General features: G+C 37.0%; 1 protein-coding gene across 4 annotated transcripts in view; it reads right to left on the reverse strand.

The window, feature by feature from the left end:
* Window positions 1-24,349, reverse strand: part of Tenm1 (teneurin transmembrane protein 1) — an 829,897-nt gene that overhangs the window by 339,437 nt on the left and 466,111 nt on the right. For all 4 annotated transcript variants that reach the window (XM_028881639.1, XM_028881638.2, XM_028881636.2 and 1 more), the window contains one exon: window positions 20,045-20,285. In XM_028881639.1, coding sequence (XP_028737472.1) covers window positions 20,045-20,285 — 241 coding nt within the window. The remainder of the gene's footprint in view (window positions 1-20,044; window positions 20,286-24,349) is intronic.

Consider the following 24,349-nt stretch of genomic DNA (forward strand, 5'->3'; position numbering starts at 1 on the left):
CAACTGAATGTACCAGGCTCTGCTGACTACCCATGGGCGGCCATATCTTTTTTGGAGGAGGGAATGGAGGATGGGTGGACGGGGGAGACTTGGGGAAGGCAGGAGGAGAGAAGAGAGGAGGATCTGTAAAACAAATAAAAAATTTCTTAATAAATAAAAGAAAACACACAAAGGAAGAATGAGCAAATAATAGATTCTGTCTCCCAAGTACTGAGAATAGGCTGGGAAACAATGACGGGAAAGGATTTAAGTGAGGTTGAAAGTGTTTTCAACTGGGGATTAATTGGGTGATAGGAACTAACATATGGAGATGTTTGGAGACATTTTATGCTGTCAGTATTCGGGGGAGGATAATTCTTGTTACTGACATGCAGTGGGAGAGGCTGTTAAATATCCTATAATGGACAGTTGGCTCCTCAAGATGTACACACCAATTAATTGTTCATCTTGAAATGTCAATGATAGTGTTGAGATAACATGGTCTAAAACTATTCATTTGATTGGAACATGTAGTTTTCAGTCCCACTATCTCTATGAGAGGTGATTGAGCACTCTTGAAAAATTTTCAGGGAAATGTCTTGTAAAAAATTCATGATTTTATCTTCCTCTCCAATCTCACAGGTAGTACTATATACTACTTGAGACTATTTTCACATGCTATTGCTCTATTATCTAAAAAAAATACCCTGAACTTTAGGGCCAGAGAGCATATACAAGCATATACAACTCATTCATAACTACCTTAAATATTTACCCTTGCTGATCAAACAAGGAAATCATTGTAAGTTATGTAGAATGGAAGACATTCGCTACTTCAATTTTAAAAATTGCTTTTCAAATTGTAGCTTTCATGAACTTGTCACAAAGCACAAATCCAAATCTTCAATTGCTGATTAAAACATGTAGAATACATAATAATCACATCAATTGAAACAACATTAACTTCCCTCACAATTTGAAAACCCAAGAAACAGTCAAATGGGGATCTGTGCTGTGATTTAAAGCTCAATAAGTATACTTCCCCTAGAGCACAGGAAATTTTTGAAAAATCATGCCTTTCCTCTGAAATTGTCTGCCCTTGCTGCGTGGATTCGAGAACATAAAGAGAAGCATTGGTTCCAATTAACCACTCCAATAGAGCACAGGGACACAAACAAGAGAAGGTCAACTTCAAGAGTACAGTGATTCCATGCACTGTTATGATCTATACGATAAATAGAATGAGAAATCTGTATTTTCTCTGTGTCATTGTCAACACTTGGAAAAAACTCCCACCAAAAACTGATAAGATGCAGCATAAAAATGGCTGGTTGGAACTGGAATCTCACTCTGACTATATGAAATACTATTCTATTTACTTCATAATTAGAAAACTAAGATATGGGGAGAGACATTGAAATTCTACTTCAGCTTCAAAATATGGACCCATGTGAGACAAATTTCTATATAAAGCGAAAAGTTTTGCATTTTAAAACACACACACACACACACACACACACACACACACACACACACAAAGTGACAGAAACAGAGAGACAGAGCGAGACTGAGAATCACACACACATACACACACAGAGAGAGATGGAGAGGGAGAGAGAGAGAGAGGAAGAGAGAGAGAATGTTTAAAAATTAGCAAACCAAGTTTACTGAGCATTCGTGGATCAGAGAGATCTTTTAGGCTAGCTTTACAATGAACTAGGATTGCTTATTTGAGTATACTTGGCTGCCATCACCACTCCCTCCTGACTGGGAGATGCAGCTTCTTTGTATTTCCCTCTTACCTATTAGAAATTCCGAAGGTATCTCAGTAATCCACTAAAATTTGCAGTTAATTACAATTCAACGTAAATTATCAGAAAGCTTAAATTATCAGAATTCTTTCAGTGGAGATGCAAGTCACAGGAAGATAAGCCACAGAATGACAGAAATTGAAACCATAAATGATCTTAAATATTTAGCCTCATTCTCCCATCTGACAGTTGAAGAAAATGAGGTTGTGTTGAAGAAAGAGATGTCATCAATGTCATACACATATTTAGTGGCAGAATTGGACTTGGGCTCAAGATTTCTAACTTTGAATCGTGTGCTTTTCCACTACTCACTGGAGACCATTAAAATTTGCAACAAATCTCCATGGCCACTAGACATTTTATTCACTCTGCAATCTCTTTTCTGTTTAGAGCACTACATAATAGAAATTCACGTCTAAACTGACAATTCTGATGTTACTGTGAAAGAGTACATTATTATCATTTGGATTTAAAGGAAAGTGGATTTATATTTAAGAATGGTTTTCAACAAGAATGACATTTTTTTTGAAAAGTTCTATTTAACCTTAAGCTAATCACCAAATCCAATTACCCAGAACCCCTCCATCTTTTGAACATTTAGACTCATCAAGATTTTTATATGAATAGAATAAAAACTAGGTTATGTTTTTAGGCATATGAATAGAATAAAAACTGAGTTATGTTTTTAGGAATGGAAGATTAACTGAACCATCAGACAATTCACCAATAGACAAAAGGGAATAATTTGGAGTTATCCATATAGCAGAAACATTGTCATATTCAAAGATTATTGTGCTGGTTGTGTACACTTGAATTCTAGCTCCAATTCTTTTTTTTTTTTTTTTGGTTTTTCTGTGTAGCTTTGCGCCTTTCTCACAAAGATCCGCCTGCCTCTGCCTCCCGAGTGCTGGGATTAAAGGCTTGCACCACCACTGCCCGGCTTCTAGCTCCAATTCTTATACCAACTGTCTGTTAATAAGATTTCCCCAAGGGTCTGTTACTTGCATATAAATTGTACAGTCTGAAATAACATACCAAGTGAAAGTATTTTGGAAAATCAAAAACTATTGATACATAGATGCACTCATGCCTATATGTGCACATGCACAAAACACTTATTTGTACATAAATCCAACATACTATCTAGAATCCAAGGTTTTGACTTTGTTAATGTTTAGCTGTTGAAAAGCAACCAGTAATGTGTTGCTGCATAGTTACCTAGGTTCTTGACAGAGTTCACTATGGTAAATGACAAAATTTGAAAGATTGGACTGTCATGCATGAAAGACAATTATTTTAATTGAATTCGGGAGACACAGAAGATTGTGAATATTTTATGCCAAAAGAAATTAAATTTTCTAAGGGGGCTAATATCATGTTGCAGTTGATAATTCCATAGATGAATTAGAAGTAGTCATAAGTTAGCAGCTGCTTTATCAATGTAAGCCCTGAGGTGTACATATGTCACTATTGAGTATTTTTGTCAGTAATGTGGGACTGCCTAGAGTTCTGTGTATGTATGTCAGATGGAGGAAAGAAATATGACTTATAATCATGACTTGGCAAGGTAGCTGCTTGCCTTTGGGAATATATGATTTAAGTTTGACAGCCGACTTTAAGTAAGGGTGGGGGATTATAATACCACCTTCTGCCATGATACTGACAAAAGCAACTTTTTGTAGATGGGCAGTGTAGGGATTCTTAAACTGTGTTGTCACCACATCGGCCCTGTTGGAGGCCCAGAAAGAAGCCTGAACTGTTGTATGGAATCCTGCTGCTTCCTTTGGCATCATTTTGTACTTTTCCATGCTTTTGCTCTCTGACCTGATATGTCAATTTCTACCTCTGAATGATAGCATTATCCTGACTACTGAATAACTTATGGAATGTAATTCTCCTTTTATTTCCATTTTCAATGTATATGAATGAGTTACCTTGATTTAGTTTTGTTTCAGTCTACCATCCCACTTAATTTATTTGTTGCCTCTGTAATCTTATGTCCTAATACTTCAAAACCAAAGCCATGTTGCTTCATACTCAACATTTTACTAAAAGTGGCTGCTTAAAACTCTTAAGAGTGTGAGTCAAAGGTCTTTTCTCATCCATATTTTATTTGACTCATCTTTAGCATCTGAAAATTATGATTACCTCTGCCTTGAAAAAAATTCCTTTCTACTTGGTGCTCTTAGATTATTACTTTTCAGTAATTTTGTCTTTTTCTTTAGATTCCTATAACAGGTTTCTCACAATTTAGTTTTCTCATTCTTGTATTAAACTACTTTAAATTGTTCAAGACTTCATTCATCATTCACAGAAATTCATCTTTAAGTCTATTGGTGAAACTCTTAATTACCCATACCTATCATGGGTAAGCTCTAGAATCAGATTTTGCTTGTTTGCTTTCTGAGGCTATGTTGTTATGGGTTTCTTTGGTTGTTGTTGCTTGTGTTCTTGAATTGAGACAGAGGCATTCTCACTCTGTAGCACATAATAGCTTGGAACACATTTTTCGCATAAAGCTAGCTTCAACTCATGAAAATCCTCCTGCTTCAATTCCTGGGTTCTGAAATTACAGATATATGCTACAACACCTAGCCCAGAAATACTTAGGTTTGAACTAGATTTATTATATACTACCTAGTGATGTAGTGGAATATTGTTATACTTTTCTAACTACTGGTGTTAAAAGCACAAGTTAAAATAAATATGATACAGTTTTTCCTACATAGTAAGCATTTAGAAAATGATAGAATAGGGGTTGGAGAGATGGCTCAGTAAGAAAAGCACTTGCTATGGTAGCATGAGTGGCTCAGTTCAAAACCAAGAACTCACATAACAAGGATAGACATTATGGCAAGTTATGAGGTGGAGACAAGAAAATTCCTGGAAGATTGCAGGCCAGCTATCTTGGCATATACACTAGCAAACAAAAAGATATGGTTTCAAACAGGTGGCGACTGAAACCTGTGATTGTCCTCTGACATCCACACTCATGCACAAGTACGTGCATACACTTGAACAAGCATGTGCACATGTACACATAGAGAGATGAAAAAAGAAAGTGACAGTATAGGCCCTTTTCTCTCTTCTTCTAGACCTAGATTAATATTTTCAATTATTAATTAAATAATGAAAAATTCAAAAATCTCCTGTATAGGTATCTTAACATTTCAGAATAAAACTGTTATCTGTTTCTAACAAAATATCTTCCTGATTTTAGATATTTTCTATTGTTCACTCTCACTTATTCTATTTTTCCATATACCCTGCAAAAGTTTGGTGTGTGGGTTGAATCAGGGACTATTTGGGCAATCTTGGGCAGACTGGAATTTACTATGTAGACCAAGCTAGACTTTAGCTCACAGAGATCCACCTGTCTATGTCCCTTATGTTCTGGGATTAAAGGTATGTGCTATAAAAGCACAGATAAAGAATTTTTATATGAAAGTTGAGGTGCGAAATTTGGTATGGTCTGAATGTGTTAATCCCCCTATATTTGTATGTGAAATTTTAATGTCCAATGTGTTTGGATTAAAAGGTGGAATGTTTGGACAATTGTTGGGTCATAAATAGCATTAGTGTCTTTACAAAAGAGAGTCAAGAGAACCTGATAAACCACTGTTACTGTGGAAGGACATAGCAACATGTGCCATCTATGAAGGACATACCATCACAAGACAATACTCACTTGTGCCTTGATCCTAGATCTCCAAACTTCCACAATTATAAGTAATGCATCTGGGCTTTTTACAAATTACCTAGTCTAAGAGCTTTTCTTAACAGTTTGAACTAAGACAAATGTGAAAGCAAGTAAAGAAAAACAAAGTTAAAATATTTCTTTGATTTTTGTCTAGTTAGTTCACAAGTCCTGTATTATTATTTGCACTCTAAGAGAAAAGACAGTATTCACAACAAGAAAATAAGATCACTGAAGGTAGGGCTTTCTTCCATTTTATTCTTTGTTGAAATCCTAACTACCAGAACAGTGTTGGAAGATGGTAGACAAACCATAATTATCTGATGAAATTTGTTGTAAGGCATCTACGCTGCATTTAATCCATCATAGTATTTATAATGAACTGCTGTTTTCCATTTAAAGTACTTTTGTTATGCACAGTCTTATACCCTCACACCAAAGTGTTTTTTTAATAGAATGGAGAAGCAGATGTTACTGTTTATTTGTGTATCTGTTTGCCAAAGGGGGCAATTCTTTTTGAGCTTTCCAGCTCTTAAATGAAATACTCAGTATCAAGCTTCACAGTTGTTACAGAGATGGTTCAAAGATCTGACAACTAAACCTGATTTTATCTTTTGCTTTGAGAGTACAAACATTTTTCTGTTGTGGAATTAATAAAGAACCAGCTGGTTTCTCCCAATGGGTGATATTGAGTGGAATATCTGTGATACATATACAGACACAAACACATATATTCATGCACACACACACAAACACACAGACACACAGACACACACACACACAGACACACACACACACACGTCTGTAGAAAAAAGAATCAAAAGAACAATGAGTTTCTAGCAATTCAAATATATTTTATACTTTTAGTAACATATATCAGACATGTGTCTATTGACATGACAATGAAAATATTTATTATGATAATCAAATGACTTTGGAGTTGAAAAATTGTTAAAAGCTGTTTCTCTCTTGTTCAAAATCATGTATTTCTGTGTTAAATATTGAATTCTTTAGAAATGTGTAGGTGTATGGTTAGGGAAGGCAAAAAGTCAGAGACAGTGATTTCTCTACATTCTAATTTTAGTTGTTTTGCTCATATATTACATCAACCAGTTAACTTCTTTTAAATTCACTAAAACACCTGTTTACATTCACATTTGGATTGCTAAATAAATCTCCATATAAAATTGGATTTCCTCTCATCTTGGAAGAAATTTCCTTTCCTTATAAAATATAACAAATTATGTTTACCTACGGTTTTATTTTGAGATGAACCTGAGAATGTTTTATTAAAAAGTATGCTTAAAAATACTATCACCAAAGTGACTACAAATTGTTATGACAATGAACTCCAATGTGTAGTTTTTTATTTCTAAAGTTTTGTTTTCAACATCTAAATAAATTGGGAGTACAGAATTATCTTTATTTAAATGTATTCTATATTTATCATTTATTATAGTCTGAAAAGATTGGTTGATTCCTGTTTATGTATAGTAAACAGGATTTATAGGTCATATTTTAGTTCTCAGAAGTATTTTCCTGTCTAAAATGAATCTTTAAATCTGTGGCTGAAGATAGATTTGGCTAACCCCAGTGCTATTCAGCATTTAAAACATGAGGTATTGTTGAATTTAAGCACTGAATATGTACATTCCAAGTTTTTTTTCCTGTAGTCATTATTGGAGGAAAAAATTATGCCTGTAAATCTATTTTTCTATTGCAAATATTGTAAGAAAGAAACTACTTATAAATCTTAGGTACATTTTAGTACTACTATATAATACAGAAATATAATTACCACTAGATAGCTTATTTTTATGTGTTAATATGTAAAAGGTATTATTTCATAGATATTTATAGTACTATCATCACCATTAATGAACATTTCTTTCAAATATTCTTATTTCCCTAAGACAGACACTAGGCCTAGAAGTATAACAAGCATTAATCATATGGATTTCATTTTTCGTTTTAGTCTTTGCCAGACAATGTCTTGTCCACCAATTGTTTTTGGTCTTTTTTAAAAAACAAACAAAAACAAAACAAAACAAAACAAAACAAAACAAAACAAAACAAAACAAAAACCCTGTCCAGGCTACTTAAGTGTCATATGGGCCCAAATCCAATAAAGGCAGTTAGTGTTATAGCAAGCTACAGCCATCTGTCAGAATATGATAAAAATAAATGAATAGACTTTTCCCCTCCTCTTTTGACTCCTTCACATAATTCTGGTTTGCTTTTGTTAGCTGATGTGGCCATTCTTCTTTTAAATTCATGCTCCAAATTAACAGCAAATCTCTAAGTAGGAATTATTTTGGTGAAAGACCAAGGTTAATGTCTATCACAATCATTTGAAATATATAAATTACCTTTCCAGAAGCAGGTCAGACAAACTTCGATGGTTTTGAACTAGTACTTGACTGTATATTCTAGTGAGTAAAGACTGTAAACTCTGAGTTAGGAAATTGATTTGAGAGACATGAAAGAACATTGTTAAAGGGAACAATAATACTGAAAATTTTCCTTAAAGAAGAAGCTATATGAAAAGGTTGAGAAACTGAAGGTGATGTCCCAGTGCTTTGTGGGTTGTGGGGTAGCTTTTTGACGTCTACACAGAAGGAAGGACTGCTTAACCAGTATATCTGGCTGGGCCACATACACTCAAAAAGTGTTTGGACAGAACTGAGAAACATACAGAAAGGGAAGCAAAAAGGGGTGTGGGATTTTTGAAAAGCTACAGAAAACTAAAAGGAGAGTGCAAATCAGATATGAGTTCTAAAATAAACCTTGTCACAGCTGATGTGAGTGCTAGGAACCTATTTTTAAGATGAGAAAACTGAGGTTTAGAATTCCACAATTTGCCCTTGGCCATACTATGGAAAAGAAAGTGCAATTCAACTCCATATCTAGTGACTTCTACAATCTCCTTTTATCAAAATGGCAAAGGGTCAAAGCCATATGATGACACTGAGATGGAGGTTAATTTGACAGGATGTAAATAGACTTTGTGCAGAAGAATTAAATCACCAAAGATTATGTAGTCTATAGTCTACCTATGTATTGGCCCTCTGATAAAGAAATAAAATACAGTAGTTTAACAGCAGGGCTTCAGCCTAAAACTTGCATTTCTTGTTCATAGCCTAAAAGTCCTATCTTTTGGGTTTCATAATGATTATCTTTTATTAGTATCAGAAGGAACATATTTTCCTACATACAGGAAAATATGTCAGTTGTCCTAACTGACAACCTGGTCAAATGGGTTTGAATGCCTATGAAGGGGAAAGGATAAGGATAACAGGAAGAGTAGCAGCTACTATAACTTATGTATAGGTGACTGATTAATGTGCAGATGTATTTGTATGATGTGTTCCTTCTAGAATGCCTTTTCCTCCAGCTTTCATCAAAGACCCTGTGATATGAGAACACGGTGATTTTGTGCTATTTTATTTTTTACCTTACAGAAGCTCTCATCTTTCCTTTTCTATCTACCTCGATGCTTCTTTAGCCATTGCTATTGCCACCTTGGTTAGGTCTCCTGCTTCCAAGTATATCGACTTTTGGATTACATAAATATGACAAATTATTATGGATTTTTTTATTCATTTTGCTCTACTTTTACTATCACAGAAAGGAAGTAATGCACAGTGAAACATGCAGATCCTAAACCTATAGCTTGGATTAAAAACCTTACATAGGCTTGTTAGTGCCTACCCTGATGGTGTTTCACAAAATTCTTTAACTTTTATGTTTATTAATCTCTTGATTTCTTAATTGAGGATGATGATACTAAAAGTACCTACTCTATGAGTACTCATAAGGATCAAGAACAGTATTACAGGTAGCAGTGCTTCACTTTTAGCTAATGTTGTTGTAGCTAATACTAGACTATGAGGTTCTAAAATATAGGGATCCTTGGAGTATCCACAGAGAACCAGGATCAGTAAGTGCTCAGGGAATGCCTTACTCTGCAAGACATGCCCAGTAAGGCTTAGACTCAGAGATATATGTGAATAGGTGACATTTTTAGAACAGATTGAAGCTAATGTGGCTCTCTGAACTGTAGTGACTCTGAATTCCTCTCCTTGTCATCTGATTCCTGCCAGAATCTTAAACTGAATTGAAAATGATGTCCCTCACTCTGAGCAGGTATTTTACATATATATTTTCATTCAGTACTTGAGACAAACCCACAAGGTAAGGCCTGTAATTTTCTCTATATATCACTTAGAGAAATTGAGCCTGGTGGAGGTTGGCAATATATCCAGGCTCATGACAAAATAAGTGGCTTAGTCTAGGGATGTTGAATCACATATGCTTAAATACATCATTAAACCCTTTGGCTTTGGTAATGTGCCCATCCTTTGGTTGAAAAAGATAGGCCATCCAAATATATTTTGGTACTATCACTACCAAGAAAAGGGCTAAAAGAGGAGGTAAAAAGGCTGAGAGCTGAGAAAGGAAAGGTTCATGGGAGGCTACAATTGTGAATGTAGTAGGTACTTAGGACATTGTTTCTCTGAATGACAGAAGGCAGGTAGCAATCCTAAAGCTGCTCTGGAGATTGATTACAAGACAGTCTCACCAAGTCATAAAAATACAAAAGAGGGGGTGTGGCTCTAAGAATTGGAATACAGTGATGAAAGCCTATGTTTCAAACAAAAGCATGCCAAGAAAGGCTGTCCAATAATGTATGTGTTTACTTGGGGAGGATCATGAGCATAAAGAGAGAAACACTTTTAATTGGGTGAAGAAAGAAATTGAAAAGGAATAAGAAGGAGAATTTGTCCTTGTGTTATTATTATTGGGGTTATTATTACTACTATTTATCAAGTGCTTCCTGGGTTCATGGCTGCTCTAATAACATTGCAAATTTAATTTATTTAATTATCACAACACCTTCATGAATCTCATGAAATAGGTTTTACTATCATTCTTATTGTGCAGGTGATAAACCTGGAACATGGTGATGCTGAGTAACATATACAAGGACACATACCTTATATGTAGCAGATCAAAAAGTCTACAATGAGCCATTTGTCCAGATAATAAAAAATGCCTGTTAATTTTCAATACTGACAGAGAAGTGCCATAAGAAAAAGGTACAGTGAACAGAAGTGGTTATTATTCTATAGTCATGTATTAGTTGTATTATTTACGTAAACACAAATATATAGCAAATCCACCTTGTCTTCCTGAAGACTGCATATCTCAGAAGGTAGTGAAAATGAAATGTAATTAAGTAGCTAAAATACAGAGGAATTTTTGGGTTATAGGTGATAGCAAGTCCTTGAGAAAGAAATTATTTTATGTTGGGGGTAATAAGCATATTATAAAGCTAAAATCCCAGCCTTCAGGAAAATAGGTCTTTAAAGTGCAGTATGTAGGGTTCATATCCTAAGAATCTTTAAAATGGAGATTAGAAAGTTTGTTAATAGTGGAAATCTATGTGTCCCCATTTAGTTTCCACATGTGAAGGACATATACCTAAGTAAAGGCATGAAAACCAGAGATACAAATTTATAAGAATTTATAATGAAAATAATGCCAAGAACACTGTTGTCTAAACTGAGTCTGAGACTTGTGTAAACACTAAAGGATTGTAGCAAAGTTTGTTTTCAAAATGTGTGTAGAGTAAGAAGAATAAAGATAAAAAGATATGTATGCAATCATTATTGGAATGAAAAATCAGGGAGTCCTTTTTTTCATTTCTAGCACTCTTTACTAAAAAGACCTATACGCTATATATGGCAAACAAGCATCAATAAATATACATTAAAACATAAGCTAGGCAAGGGTTCATTAAAAGCATTTGAGGCTGAGGAGACAGATCAGTTAATAAAGTGCTTTCTATGCAAATCTAATGACCTGAGTTCCATCTCCAGGACTCAGGTTTAAAAGAAAAGCCAGCTCTTTACACTTGATAGCTGCTGGGAGAACAAAACTCAGTTTTCTTTGATGAACTGACACTAGGGATATCAACCCCACTCCAGGGCAGACTTCATGCTCAGGAGTAGTTGGTCTACATAAAACTGAATCCATGTATTCTTGTGTGCTGTTTTTGTTGACTTGCTTTGCTTTGTTATGTTTTTTTTTCGTTTTATGAGAAAGAGCTTAAATTTGGGTGGTGGGACATGATAGGAATTAGGGGAGGGGAAAGAATATGATCAAAATATATTGTATGAAAATTATATATATATATAAAATAAAAGCCAAGCAACTTGGTGTGCATTTTTACTCCAGTTCTGGGAAGGCAGAGACAGGCGGATGCCTGGTATATGCTGACCAATCAGATTAGGTAAATTGACAAACTCAAGGTCAATGAAGAACCTGTTTCATAAAACAAGGCATATGGTACCTGAGAAATGATGCTTGAATTTGACTTCAGGCATACACATGCACGTACACACACACACACACACACACACACACACACACACACACACACATCTACAGCCACACATATGCTTACACACATATACTATACATATATAACTCTGTACACACAGTGACACATGCACAAGGATTGTAGTACCAATAGAGTAGATTCTAGGAAATTTCTTGCTCAGCCCTGGATACAAGATGTCACAAGTATATCCATTGCTCTATACTGAAGCCTATATAGAGGGCATAAGGATGGTATAGGTTGATGGAAAAAGAATGAGATGCCAGGATCTTCCTTTCTGGGAGCATTGAAAACAACAGGACCCTAGTGTAGAACTGAGGAATAGAAAAATGCTGTAATTAGCCAGTTAAATGCTTATCATGAGATAGTTTGTAAAGCTTGCATTTTAGAAAACATCAAAAAATTCTACATGTAACTTGGTTAAGGTAAGAATAATATCAGACTGTCTAACATATTGTGACCATATGAGCAGCCAGCCTAAGCCCAAGCTGTAAAAATAGAAGGTCCTATGCTTTGGAGACCCTGAGAAACTTGTAATTTCTTGATTTGACAGACACTGTCCAAAGATGATGTTTCAGGTAAGACTGTCTGTTTTATACTTTGCTTTTCACTCTGGACATTTGATGGGGAAGAGAAAAAGAGATCCGGGGCTCTGACGCTTGCCAACTGACTTATGTAGTCAATATCTATATAAATAAAGTCTCTCTGGCTGAAAGAGAGCAAGCTGCTGAGCCCTCAGATGGGCATTCGTCCCTTTCTTCCCCTGCAGATCCATACTTCCTTTTTGGGACCTGAACCCCACTGAAGCTGGATTTTAGCATTTGTCTATTCTAAACACATTAATATTCTAAACCAGAGGAGAGAGAATTTCTGCGGATTTGATTGTATACCCATTTCAGGGACTGTGGCATAGGAAAATGTGGCAGAAAACTGGAGATGGTAAACATAGACTTAAGTTTTGAAAATGGGCAAGAGACATATAGACTTCTTAGGGCACAGTACAAAACATCATGGGATTACAGTAGAACAAACTATTAAAAAGGATTTTGAGCAGCTAGTAAAAATAATAAGGATAGAAACTATGAGAAGAGAGTATTAATTACCTAAAATAATTCATGTAGATTGAAGTGTCTTGGTCCTGCCTGGTCATGCCCTGTCACACCTGGGCAACAGTCATTTTTATAAAATAATCACTCAGAAGTTTAATATTAATTACAAACTGTTTGATCTGTGGCTCAGGCTTATTATTAACTAGCTCTCATCTTAAATTAACACATTTCTATTAATCTAAATTTTGCCACGTGGTCATGGCAATACCAATCTGCTGGCATCTTCTTGTTCCTTGGGTGGCTGGATGGCATCTGCCCTGACTCCCCCTTTCTTCTCCCTGTATCTCTCTTGGATTTCCTGCCTGGCTATAACCTGTCGTTCCACAGATCAGAGCAGCTTCTTTATTAACCTACGATAGCAACACATATTCACAGCATACAGAAAGACCATCCCACAACAAATTCATGTTAGGTAAATACTTCCCGTTTTTTGAGCCGTTATTAGATTTGCAAGTCAGAAAAAATGTAGGCACATTGTATCTAGATCTCACCAAGACATCTGACAAGATCTCTCATCATATGTCTCTGAATAAGATGCAGAAATATGGATTGCATGTTAGTAATAGTATGCCACCTGATAGCAGAGGTAGACTTGCAGAGGGGTTTCCAGTGGCATGTCAGATAACTCTGACCACATTCTGGTCCTATATACATTTTATCAGCAACTTACATGAAAATGAGGATGAATATCTCATCTTGCAGATTTACACTGACATGACAGCAAAATATCAACTTTGTACGGTGGGATTAGACTTCTGCTACAACTCCATATTCTAGCAGGATAAAATCAAATTATGACAGTTCAAGAGTCTAAACCTAATCTACCAATGCTCTACTTTTCAAATGTATAATTTAAGAGGTTTCAATTATAGAATATACAAAATATGGCCTAATGTTAGACTTTATTAAAAAGACTTAGAGTCATAGTTACTGGTGAATCGGCATGTATCAGCAGTGTCACATACCCATTAAAATGGGTGATATTGGAGTAGACAGTATTAGCAGAAATAATAGTTAAACAAGAGAGATAACTGATTGTTGGCCATAGCATATAGGCCTGGATACGTGAGTCAAGGTGACTGTTAAGAGTCCTATGTAAGAGACATCTGATATGCTCCCAGATCTTTCCTAACGAGCAGTCTTTGGAGGAAAATCTTGAGAGAGTGTGTCAAATGCCACGCTGGTATCCAACAAGTTATGTCTCTTTTAACCACATGGCTTTCTTCTTGGCCTCATCTCAGTGGAATGAGAGAATAACTGGCATGGTTTGCTCAAATGCTTACCATAGTACATAAGAGATGAACGGATCTAATCAAATTCCCCTCTACAGGCTTTGAAAGCTAGTGCCAGAATGGAATGAAGCTAGCAATGGGACAAACAGCTAATGGAATAAGGTGAGAGGTAGTAACAGGTACATATGGAATCTTGTAGAGAAGCAGATACTGTGGTAGACAAAGCAACATTGAACCAATGGCAAGAGCAAGCTACTGGGCAAAGAAAGGGAAAACAACACAGAACATTCCTCTGTCTTTTAATGCCTGAGATCTATATGTCTACAAACTTTGCATTCTTTGGGTGTTGACCAATGTTTCCTGAGTTTCCAGGAACTAATATCAAACTGAAATTGTGTGCTTTTCAGCAAAACCTGACTGATCTCTGATCCTTGAAGCTAGAGAAGCTAATAAGACTCAGGCTACAGTGAGCCTTACACTACATTCCAAGAGCAGTTTGGGCAAAGTGGCTTGTGTTTTAAAGAAAGTTATCAGGAATGGAGGTTGGAACCCAGAAATGTGAGGAACATGTGAAGTAATTGGGGAAGTGTTTAGCTAAACACATCAGACTCATAAGTAGTGAAAAGTGATAGAGGGGCTTTATTTGGTTAAGCACTAAACTTAGGGGATAATAATAGGCATATTAAAAGTGGTAAATTTGGGTTCAAAAAGAATCTTCAAGCAGTTGTTTGAGGTAGAATGGAATATTTCAGTTATTAGTCAATTCCTTTATTGGAAGTACATAAACAGAGGCAGGTGACCACTTAGTAGAGATAATAATGTCACCTTTCAAATTTGTAAAGCGTTTCATAGTGTATGAAGCTATTTATATTATACGTGTTTGTTCTTTTTAACACATGATCATGATAGGCAATTTTGGGGGCATCCTCGAATGGAAGCCAGGACCTAAGTGCTTGCTCCAAGGTCTGGAAGGCATTTTATATTTATTTTTACAAATGAGGAAGCTAAGGCTCTAAGAGGTCCTATTCTCTAGCTCGTTTATAAGTTACTATGCACTCACTCTTACCTTTTATTGACTAAATGTGAAATGAATATTTTTCAAGGATAATTTTGAAAAACTCTAGTTAATTAGACCAATGAGGCTTCTAGGTATTTTTTTATTTCTTTTATAATTTAATTTAATTTTACATATCAGTCACGGATTCCCCTGTCCTCCCTCCTCCCACCCTTCCCCCAGTCTACCCCCCATTCCCATCCTCTCCAGGACAAGGACTCCCCTGGGGATTCAGCTCAGCCTGGTAGATTCAGTCCAGACAGGTCCAGTTCCTTCCTCCCTTCACCCAGGCTGAGCAAAGCGTCCTTGCATAGGCCCCAGGTTCCAAACTAGGTATATATTTTTACATTCTTTTTTTATTAATTTTTTTAAAATTTTATTTTACAATACTATTCAGTTCTACATAATAGCCACAGATTCCCTTGTTCTCCCCCTTTCTGCCCCCCTCCCCTTCCCCCCAGCCTACCCCCCCATTCCCACCTCCTCTAGAGCAAGGCCTCCCCTGAGGACTGAGATCAAACTAATAGACTCAGTACAGGCAGGTCCAGTCCCCTCCTCCCAGATTGAGCCAAGTGTCCCTGCATAAGTCCCTGGTTTCAAACAGCTAACTCATGCAATGAGCCCAGGACTTGGTACCACTGCCTAGATGCCTCCCAAACAGATCAAGCCAGTCAACTGTCTCACCTATTCAGAGGGCCTGATCCAGTTGGGGGCCCCTCAGCCTTTGGTTCATAGTTCATGTGTTTCCATTCGTTTGGCTGTTTGTCCCTGTGCTTTATCCAACCTTGGTTTCAACAATTCTCGCTCATATAAACCCTCCTCTTTCTCACTAATTAGACTCCCAGTGCTCCACCCAGGGCCTAGCTGTGGATGTCTGCATCCAGATTCCTCAGTCCTTGGATGGGGTTTCTGGCACAACTATTAGGGTGTTTTGCCATCCCATCACCAGAGTAGATCAGTCCCAGCTGTCTCTTGGCCATTGCCAGCAGTCTTTTATGGGGGTATCTTTGTGGATTTCTGTGGGCCTCTTTAGCACTTTGTTTCTTCCTTTTCTCGTGTGTGGTCTTCATTTATCATGGTCTCCTATTTCTTGTTCTCCCTCTCTTTTCTTGATCCAGGTGGGATCTCCCGCTCTCTTTCCCTCGACCCTCGCCCTTCATTGCTCCCACTTTATTTTCTTTCCTTTTACATACCAACCTCTGTTCTGCCTCCTTCCCCTTCTCCTACTTCCCCATACCTACCCCCCTCCCACCCTCATCCCCTTTTCACAGAGGGTAAGGCCTCCCTTGGGTAGTCAACACAGGTGGGCTTATCAAGCTGGGGCTAGACCTAGCCTCTCATTGCATTAAGGCTGAGTAAGGAAGGCATCGCACCATAGGGAATGGTCTAAAAAGCCAGTTCGTGTACCCAGGATAAGTCCTGGTCCTATTTCCAGGGGACCCACAAACACATCAAGCCACACAACTTTCACCCACATTCAGAGGGCCTAGTTTGGTCCCATGCAGGCTCCCCAGCTGTCAGTCCAGAGTCCATGAGATCCCACTAACTTGGGTCAGCTGTCTCTGGTTTTTCACATTATGTTTCTGACCCGCCTTGCTCTGATATACTTTGTTCCTCTCTTCAACTGAACTCCAGAATCTTGGCCAAGTGACTGTGGGTGTCTGCATCTGGTTCCCTCAGTCACTGGATGTAGGTTCTATGATGACAATTAGGGTAGACACCAATCCAAATGCAGGGGAATGCTAATTCAAGCATTTTCACCACTATTGCTATGAGTTCCTGGGGTTTTACCTAGCTGCAGATTTCTCCCCATCCCCTTACTGGTACACTCTGTCAAGATATCTCTGTCATTGATCTCCCTCCCTGTCTTTCCCTCAACTTGGCTATCTCATGTTATTACATCCCATCCCATCCCCCTCTACTCCCTCCTCCCAGTTTACCTAGGAGATCTTAACTCTTTCCCCTTCCTGGGGTGATCCATGTGTGCCCCTCTTAGTGTCCTCCTCTTTACCTAGCTTCTCTGGGGTTGTGGAACAATGTCATCATGAAATTTGTAGGCAAAAGAATGGAACTAGAAAAAAATCATTCTGAGTGAGGTAATCCAGACCAGAAAGACAAACACGGCATGTATTCACTCATAAGTGAATATTAGATGCAAAGCAAAGAATAATCAGGCTTCTAGGTATTTTTAATTTCATTTTTCTGATGCTGAATATATTTTTGAATAGACTAAAAAGGCTCTCTCCTCAGTCTCACATGAAAACTTATGTTTGTCTCTACATCGTAGGAAGCTGAGACCAATTAATACATTCCTGCTCAGATACAGAAGGTCCGTGGGTGCAATTTGTACAAACATGCCTAGATGTACATTTCAAATAAGAATAGTTTTCTCTCTTGGTTTTTCCTGAGCCTATCTTCACCCTCTTTCCAGATTTCCTGTTATTTGTCTTACTAGAAGAAGGGACTCAGTTTGTTTGGCAGAATAGCTAGTTTACCATACTGTTTCCTTAGCTATGACCAAGCCCCATAGAGGAGTCAAAGGAAAAATGAGGTGTTGTGGATATCACTTTTTATAAATAAAACACTGATTAGCCAGTAGCCAGACAGGAAATATAGGCAGGACTAACAGAGAGGAGATTTGAGGAAACAGGAAGGCAGAGGGAGAGACTGCAGCCACTGCCAGGATAAAGAAGATGTAAGGTACCAATAAGCCACGAGCCACGTGGCAAAGTATAGATTAATAGAAATGGGCTAAATATAAGAGTAAGAGCTAGACAATGATAGGCCTGAGCTAATGGCCAAGCAGTTTAAATAATGTAAGCATCTGTATGTTTATTTTATAAGTGGGCTAAGGGACTGCTGGGGCTTGGTGGGACCCTGAGAGAAAACTCTCTAGCAACAATGAGGGAGTTACCTCTCTTTGAAAATTATGTATATTTACATTATTTATATTTTTCTTCAATTTTTAAAAAAAATTTACTATTTTTCTCTTAGGTGTATGGGTGTTTTGCCTTGAGCATATATTGTGTATATATATATATATATATATATATGTATATATATATATATATGTGTGTGTGTGTGTGTGTGTGTGTGTGTGTGTGTGTGTGTGTGTACCACATGTCTGGTGCCCAAGAAGGGCAGAAGATGGTGTCAGATCCCCTGGTGCTAGTGTTAGATGGTTGTGGGCAGCCATGTAGGTGCTGGGAGTTGAACCCAGATCTACTGGAAGAACAGCCTGGAAGATTGGAGCTTAACTGTGGAACTATCTCTCTTGCCCCTTTAGATTTCCATTATTCATTGCTTTTCTCACTTTATACATTTCCTCCCTTCCATTACAATAAAAAAGAAGAACAGGAGGTATGGGGATAAAGACAGGAATGAGGATGGAATAAAGGGTTGATTTTATCAAAACACATTATATGTCTGTATGAAATTTTCAATAAAGAAGAACAATACACCAACCTTATCATTAGTACTGTTCTAAATGTGCTGTCTTCACCATAGGTGCTGACTACTACTGCTGAATGTTCCAGTAGCAGAAAAACGTGGTTTATAAACCTTTTTAATCCAGTATGTGATGAATGATACAGTTTTCTGGATTTGGGCCATAGCACTTTCAGTGGAAGTGGTGATACTTGCTGATGCTCACTAATTTAATATGCTACTAAGGAGGAAAGCTTCATAATGTGAGTTTATTTGTCACTCCCTTTCAGTTATGATTCCCAGAGGATATCAGAATAGAAGTTCATGCCAGACATTGTTTATTGACTGATATATTCTGAACATTGTTTACATAAAATTGTCTTTCTAAAATGATTAAGACATAAAGAAGTCAGCAGGAACTCCAGGAATTTGACAACAGAATGCAATGTTTTACTAGTTTATGTTTTCCTGTGTTAATAGAAAGTAGCATTTGGGCATGTGGTGATGAGGATTGAATTCATGGTCTTCTGAATGCCAGGCAAGTGCTCTATCACTCAGCTATACTGTCATCTCTAAAAACCAATTTTATTTAAAAAATGATGGGAAATGGTGAGTGATTTCTCAATTAATCCTACCCAGTACTGATTCTTTCGTGGTCAAAGGGCTTATAATTGTAGAGGAGTAGAACTTTCCTTAAAATAAAATACTTAGGGAATGAATTCAGAAACCTAAATGTGTGACATGACAGAAAAACAGTGTCTTATTTTCCTTCAAAATCTTATGATACTAGAATACACTTTCCAAGTTACATGTGCATTTCCCCTCATAAGGCAAAATCTTTCTGAACTATTAGAAGATATCCTCCTTTTCAATCTATTTTATAGTAAATAACAATGCAATGACCACTATTTCTCCAACTGTTTGTTCTTTCTTTCTTTCTTTTTTCTCTCTTTCTTCTCCCCCCTGTCTCTTTCTATATCCTTGTACTTTCTTGAAATACAACACAATTGATTTTCATGTCGAGGCTACAGTAACAGCTCAGATAACTGCTTCATTTAATTTTTGATGGGTGTCTGAAAGTGAAGTATTTATGCATCTGTGATTTCATGTTTACAAGTGCATCTGCTTTGGTTCATGTCTGTGAGTGTGCCTGAATCACTGTTTCCTGTGTGCCTGTGATGGGATCTGCCCTGTTACTGATACACTTAGTTGTGTATAGTGGTGCACATTTGTGTTTTTCTGCAGATAACTATGGTGAAAAGAGTTCCCACTATTAGTGGAGTTATCCTCCTTCAATATTCAAGTTCAGTGGGGTGAGTAATAGCTTAAGTACCTGGTCTCCAGTGGTATGTTGCTGTTCAGGACCCAGCTGTTATGCAGATGAACTGAATCCTGGGTGCTGGTTGGAGGAGCAGGTGCAGCTGGACTGGGCTGACTGCGGGTAGTCATTGATCTTCTTTGAAGAGAGTCCACTGTGGGAGGTGGCTTCCTGGCACAGGTACAGGCATGCGGAGGAGGTGGTGGTGGGGGGAGGGGTCTGAAGGTGAACTGGTTGTGTGGGCTGCTTTGCATGTCTAAAATGGAGAGAACAAAAACAGCAAATAAAGACTTAGTCTCCTATTTTGAGAACACAGCATGACAGACTTACTAGGATTTCAAATAATACAACCTCTGTGTGTGTGTGTAGGGGATTTGAAGTTCAGTCTATCTGTAAAAATGTCACTTAACTTACAAAAGCATGTGCAGCAAGCTTATGAAATGTAAAACATTCACAGTTGCATTTACATGTAAATTCTTCAGGAATATACCAGCTAAAAGTAATGAGGCCGCCTCACACAATTTGTCATAGTTTCTGCTACTGAACAAATAAATCATCAACGAGATATAAGACTACAGAACAGAAGTGAGCTGATTTCCATCAGTTGTAAAAAAACCTCACTTCAGAAAAGACCAGTGAGAGGCACAAATTCATTGCGAGGAAAATCATTTGGCACTTCAAATAAAAATGTAAGGCCACCTTCTGACTTACCTCAGGAAAGGATGCTAGCCCTACCTACACAAGAGTAAATCTATACTTTAGAAAAATAGCTCACAAGTGCGTAACTCAACTGCACAAAACTAATCTCTCCACCAGCCCACACCTCAGAATGCTGCTTATGAAAAGAAGAGCAAAGTCTGCACACCTTGCCTTTTGATACCATTTTAGGAGCTCTGCCAAGTTAGGTAACAGTGGGAAAACTTTTTTCCCTGCTTGTTTGCAGACAAGGCAAATAGGGACAGCAGTCCTGAGACTCCTGATGTTGCTATTGTTTTGTATTTTTCCACTGTTGTCCTTGCAGGCACATATCAAGACAGTTAGTTAGAATCTGGCCCAGGAGAAATCCCCCAATTAAAGCCCTTTGAAAAGAAATCACTATTGTAGCAGCCAGCCACCTCTCTTCCACAGGAGAAAGATAATAATAGATGTCAAGTGATGGCTTGCAACACCAGCACGTTCTGGATAAACTTTGTAGACGGCACAGCTTTGTCCCACCTCCCCAATGAGAGTTGAAAAGCAGAAAAATGCCAGAGGCTTTCGATGTCTAACAGAGGGCTCAGCTGGTGTGTTCTGAAGCCTACTTTGCAGTTACTGATCAGAGAAAAAAAATCAATCTTTCCACCTCAGACATGAATTTTAAAGACACTGGCTTGGTTTTCAAATTAAAAAACAAAAAACAAAAAACAAAACCAAAAAAAAAAACCACATTACTATCCCAGGAGCAAGAGTCTGACAAATTCTTGGCTGGATTTCCTAGTACAGGTGGTTCCCCCTTTAAATAAACTAAATTTATAAAAGTATGAATTGTAGAAAGACAGACAAAATAAAGAATGGTGATTATTTAATTTACAGATTCGGTTAGGTGTTTAGCTGTCTTTGTGTATTTTAAACACTCCATTAATTTCCTAAATCACCCCTGTGCTCCATGTTCAACCCAAATTTCATAACCCCTAAAATGTCATCACTAGTACTTAACATTTCATTACTATTTTTAAATTCTTGTATTCATACTCACAATCATAGACAGAAGTATAAAGTGCTAGGGCACAAAAGACCATTTTACAGATGAGAAATTTGTCTAGGAACCAAAGCAAACTCATAGTTTAACCATGAATAGAACTCACATATGACTCTCTAGCCAGTGCCCTAGTACAGATACTTGTAATACATTTCCCCGCTTCTTCTGATTCTCAGCACAGAATCTTCTGCATTTTCTGAATTTTCATTTATGTTTATGTGTCTGCTTCTCTCTTAAATGTTTGTACCTCCTAAAACACTGACTGGAAGGTAGTGTGTGGCATAATGCTATAAAAGAGCACAGCATTTGTAGGACTGGCAAACTTGGCTTGGGGTTCTGTTTCTTTCATGCTGAAACTTGACCCATTCACTTAAAATATGGATATTCTACTTAATATAATCTCGCTTTTGTCTGAGTTGACTGATATAAAATAGGAATGAAGATAATATGCTGATGACTTTTTAAATGTGACTCTTTTCTCTAATTTTAACATTTACTGCTCTTAATATAAGTCTAGCCTTTGAGGTTTCTATAGCATGGCATTCATTTGATAGACCATGTGTTTTGTCTTTTCTCTCATAATAGAAAATGTATTTCTTAGTGAAGTGTCATTTTCTATTTCTCTTATATGTCATAAAGCATTGAGTACAGTGCTGGTATAAAGCAAGGTCCCAAAATATTTACTGATAGAAGCGATTTTGATTCATTCATTGGACCCAAAGAATTTCCTTTGGCGTTTAATTTGGGTATCATCCTAATTCATCTACTGAATATCTAGTTGACTGTTCATAGATAGGTATGTTCATAGATAGGCATGTTTGTGCCTTGAAAGTATTTTTTTAGGACTCTGGGTAAGAACAATACTATCTGAAAGGAGGCATATTAAGCAATGCTCCCACAATGTGTCAAGAGTAATACTGACACAGCACAGATTTGGCATCCAAAATTACATATAAGAAAGTATTTAATGATGTAAAGAAAAAGAAGGCATGGTGTTTGTCCACAGTCAGAGGAAGGTCTATTTTAGAGCTCATGGCTAGAACGTCTCCAAACAAACACATGATATCGACAGCTATTTTTTAAGGAAGTTATTCAAAAAAAAGTTCCCATCAGTAGTATTGTTAAAAGGAAAAATCACTCAAGAGTATTTAGTTTTATTGTTTGCTGAATTTCCTTCAAATGCTTGTAAGTAACCTATTATGAATAGTGGTAAAACTGTATTTAATTCAAAAGTACAATCATGTACTTCTGTTGCAGGTAGAACTGCTATGCACAATCACCTTTAAAATATATGTATATATTGATACATGCACATACATTTATGATTAAATATGCATATTATAGTGATATATGTGTATATATTAATCAATTTTAGTATGCATTTATTATCATATTTCATATGCAGAGGCTTTTTTATTGTTAATACTTTCTTTAAATGCTTTTACAGTATTGGAATGTTGTTCTTGGTAGACTACATGCGGACCTTAACACTTATGAAATGCAAATGATCTCAAATTCGTTCTTCTTCTTCTTTTTTTCTTTTTCACCTCGGGAATGCACTTGTTACCTCCAAATGAAGCAATTTAATCCTTGGGCTCTGTGAAATGGGATTTCCCAACATTAAACAGTAATGAAAAATACATTAGTGTTCAGTGTCAGGAGCTCTAGAGCACTAATTCCATCAAGTTTGGAGTTGCCTGCACTCACTTCCAAATGTTTCTGGCTTCCATATATAGTCCAGTGCCCAAGAGAAAGAAGTAAAGCGGGGTGAGGTGGGATGAGGGGATGATTACTCAAATATTAGTGTCTAGACATACTTCTAAAGCTTTCTGAAAGTAAATTAAGATTTTGGAGGCAAGGTCTAATTCACATAATATACTTGGAAATGAACCAATTTCAGATCCAAGGTCCTAAAATAACTTGGTAAAATAATCTCTCAGTGGGGAAATTTTTCCAAACTGTAGATCTAAGGTATTTTAGGTTTGGCAGAGTTATTGGTAGGAATACATGCTTTTGAAATAATACTTCCTTTTTCTCCAAAAGGTAAGTGAGAAAGAAGGCAGTATGCATCTTCCCCTACACATTTTGTAGATGATGTTTAATATAGATTATTGTTAGATAAAACTTTCAGCAGAAATGTGTCTCTGCTAGGATGGCTTGCCTCTAATATTTCATTAACATACACAGTGAGTTCTGCTACAAGGTATTGCATTCATTTCTAAAATTCATTACTTTATGAAAATGACATATGTGATAATACTTTAAAAATTATGTTGGAAAATGTGATGGTTAATGATGATTGTCAGCTTGACAAGACAAGCCAGTGGACAATCGGAGAAGAGTTCTCTCTATTAATTATTGAACCAAGGACCACCCCAACTGTAAGTGGCACCATTTCCTAGGCTGGGACCCTGTTCGGAATGAAAAGGGGGAAGGGGGCCGAGCTAAATTATTCGTTGTTGTACAGTTCCTGACTGTGGAAGCAATGTGCCCAGCCACCTTCTCCTTACACTGCTCTGCCTTTCTTGTCATGTTAACAGACTGTGTCCCCTGGACCTGTAAAACAGAACAATCCCGTCCTA

Source organism: Peromyscus leucopus, chromosome X, assembly GCF_004664715.2.
Source record: "Peromyscus leucopus breed LL Stock chromosome X, UCI_PerLeu_2.1, whole genome shotgun sequence".
In the NCBI taxonomy this organism is placed as follows: Eukaryota; Metazoa; Chordata; class Mammalia; order Rodentia; family Cricetidae; genus Peromyscus; species Peromyscus leucopus.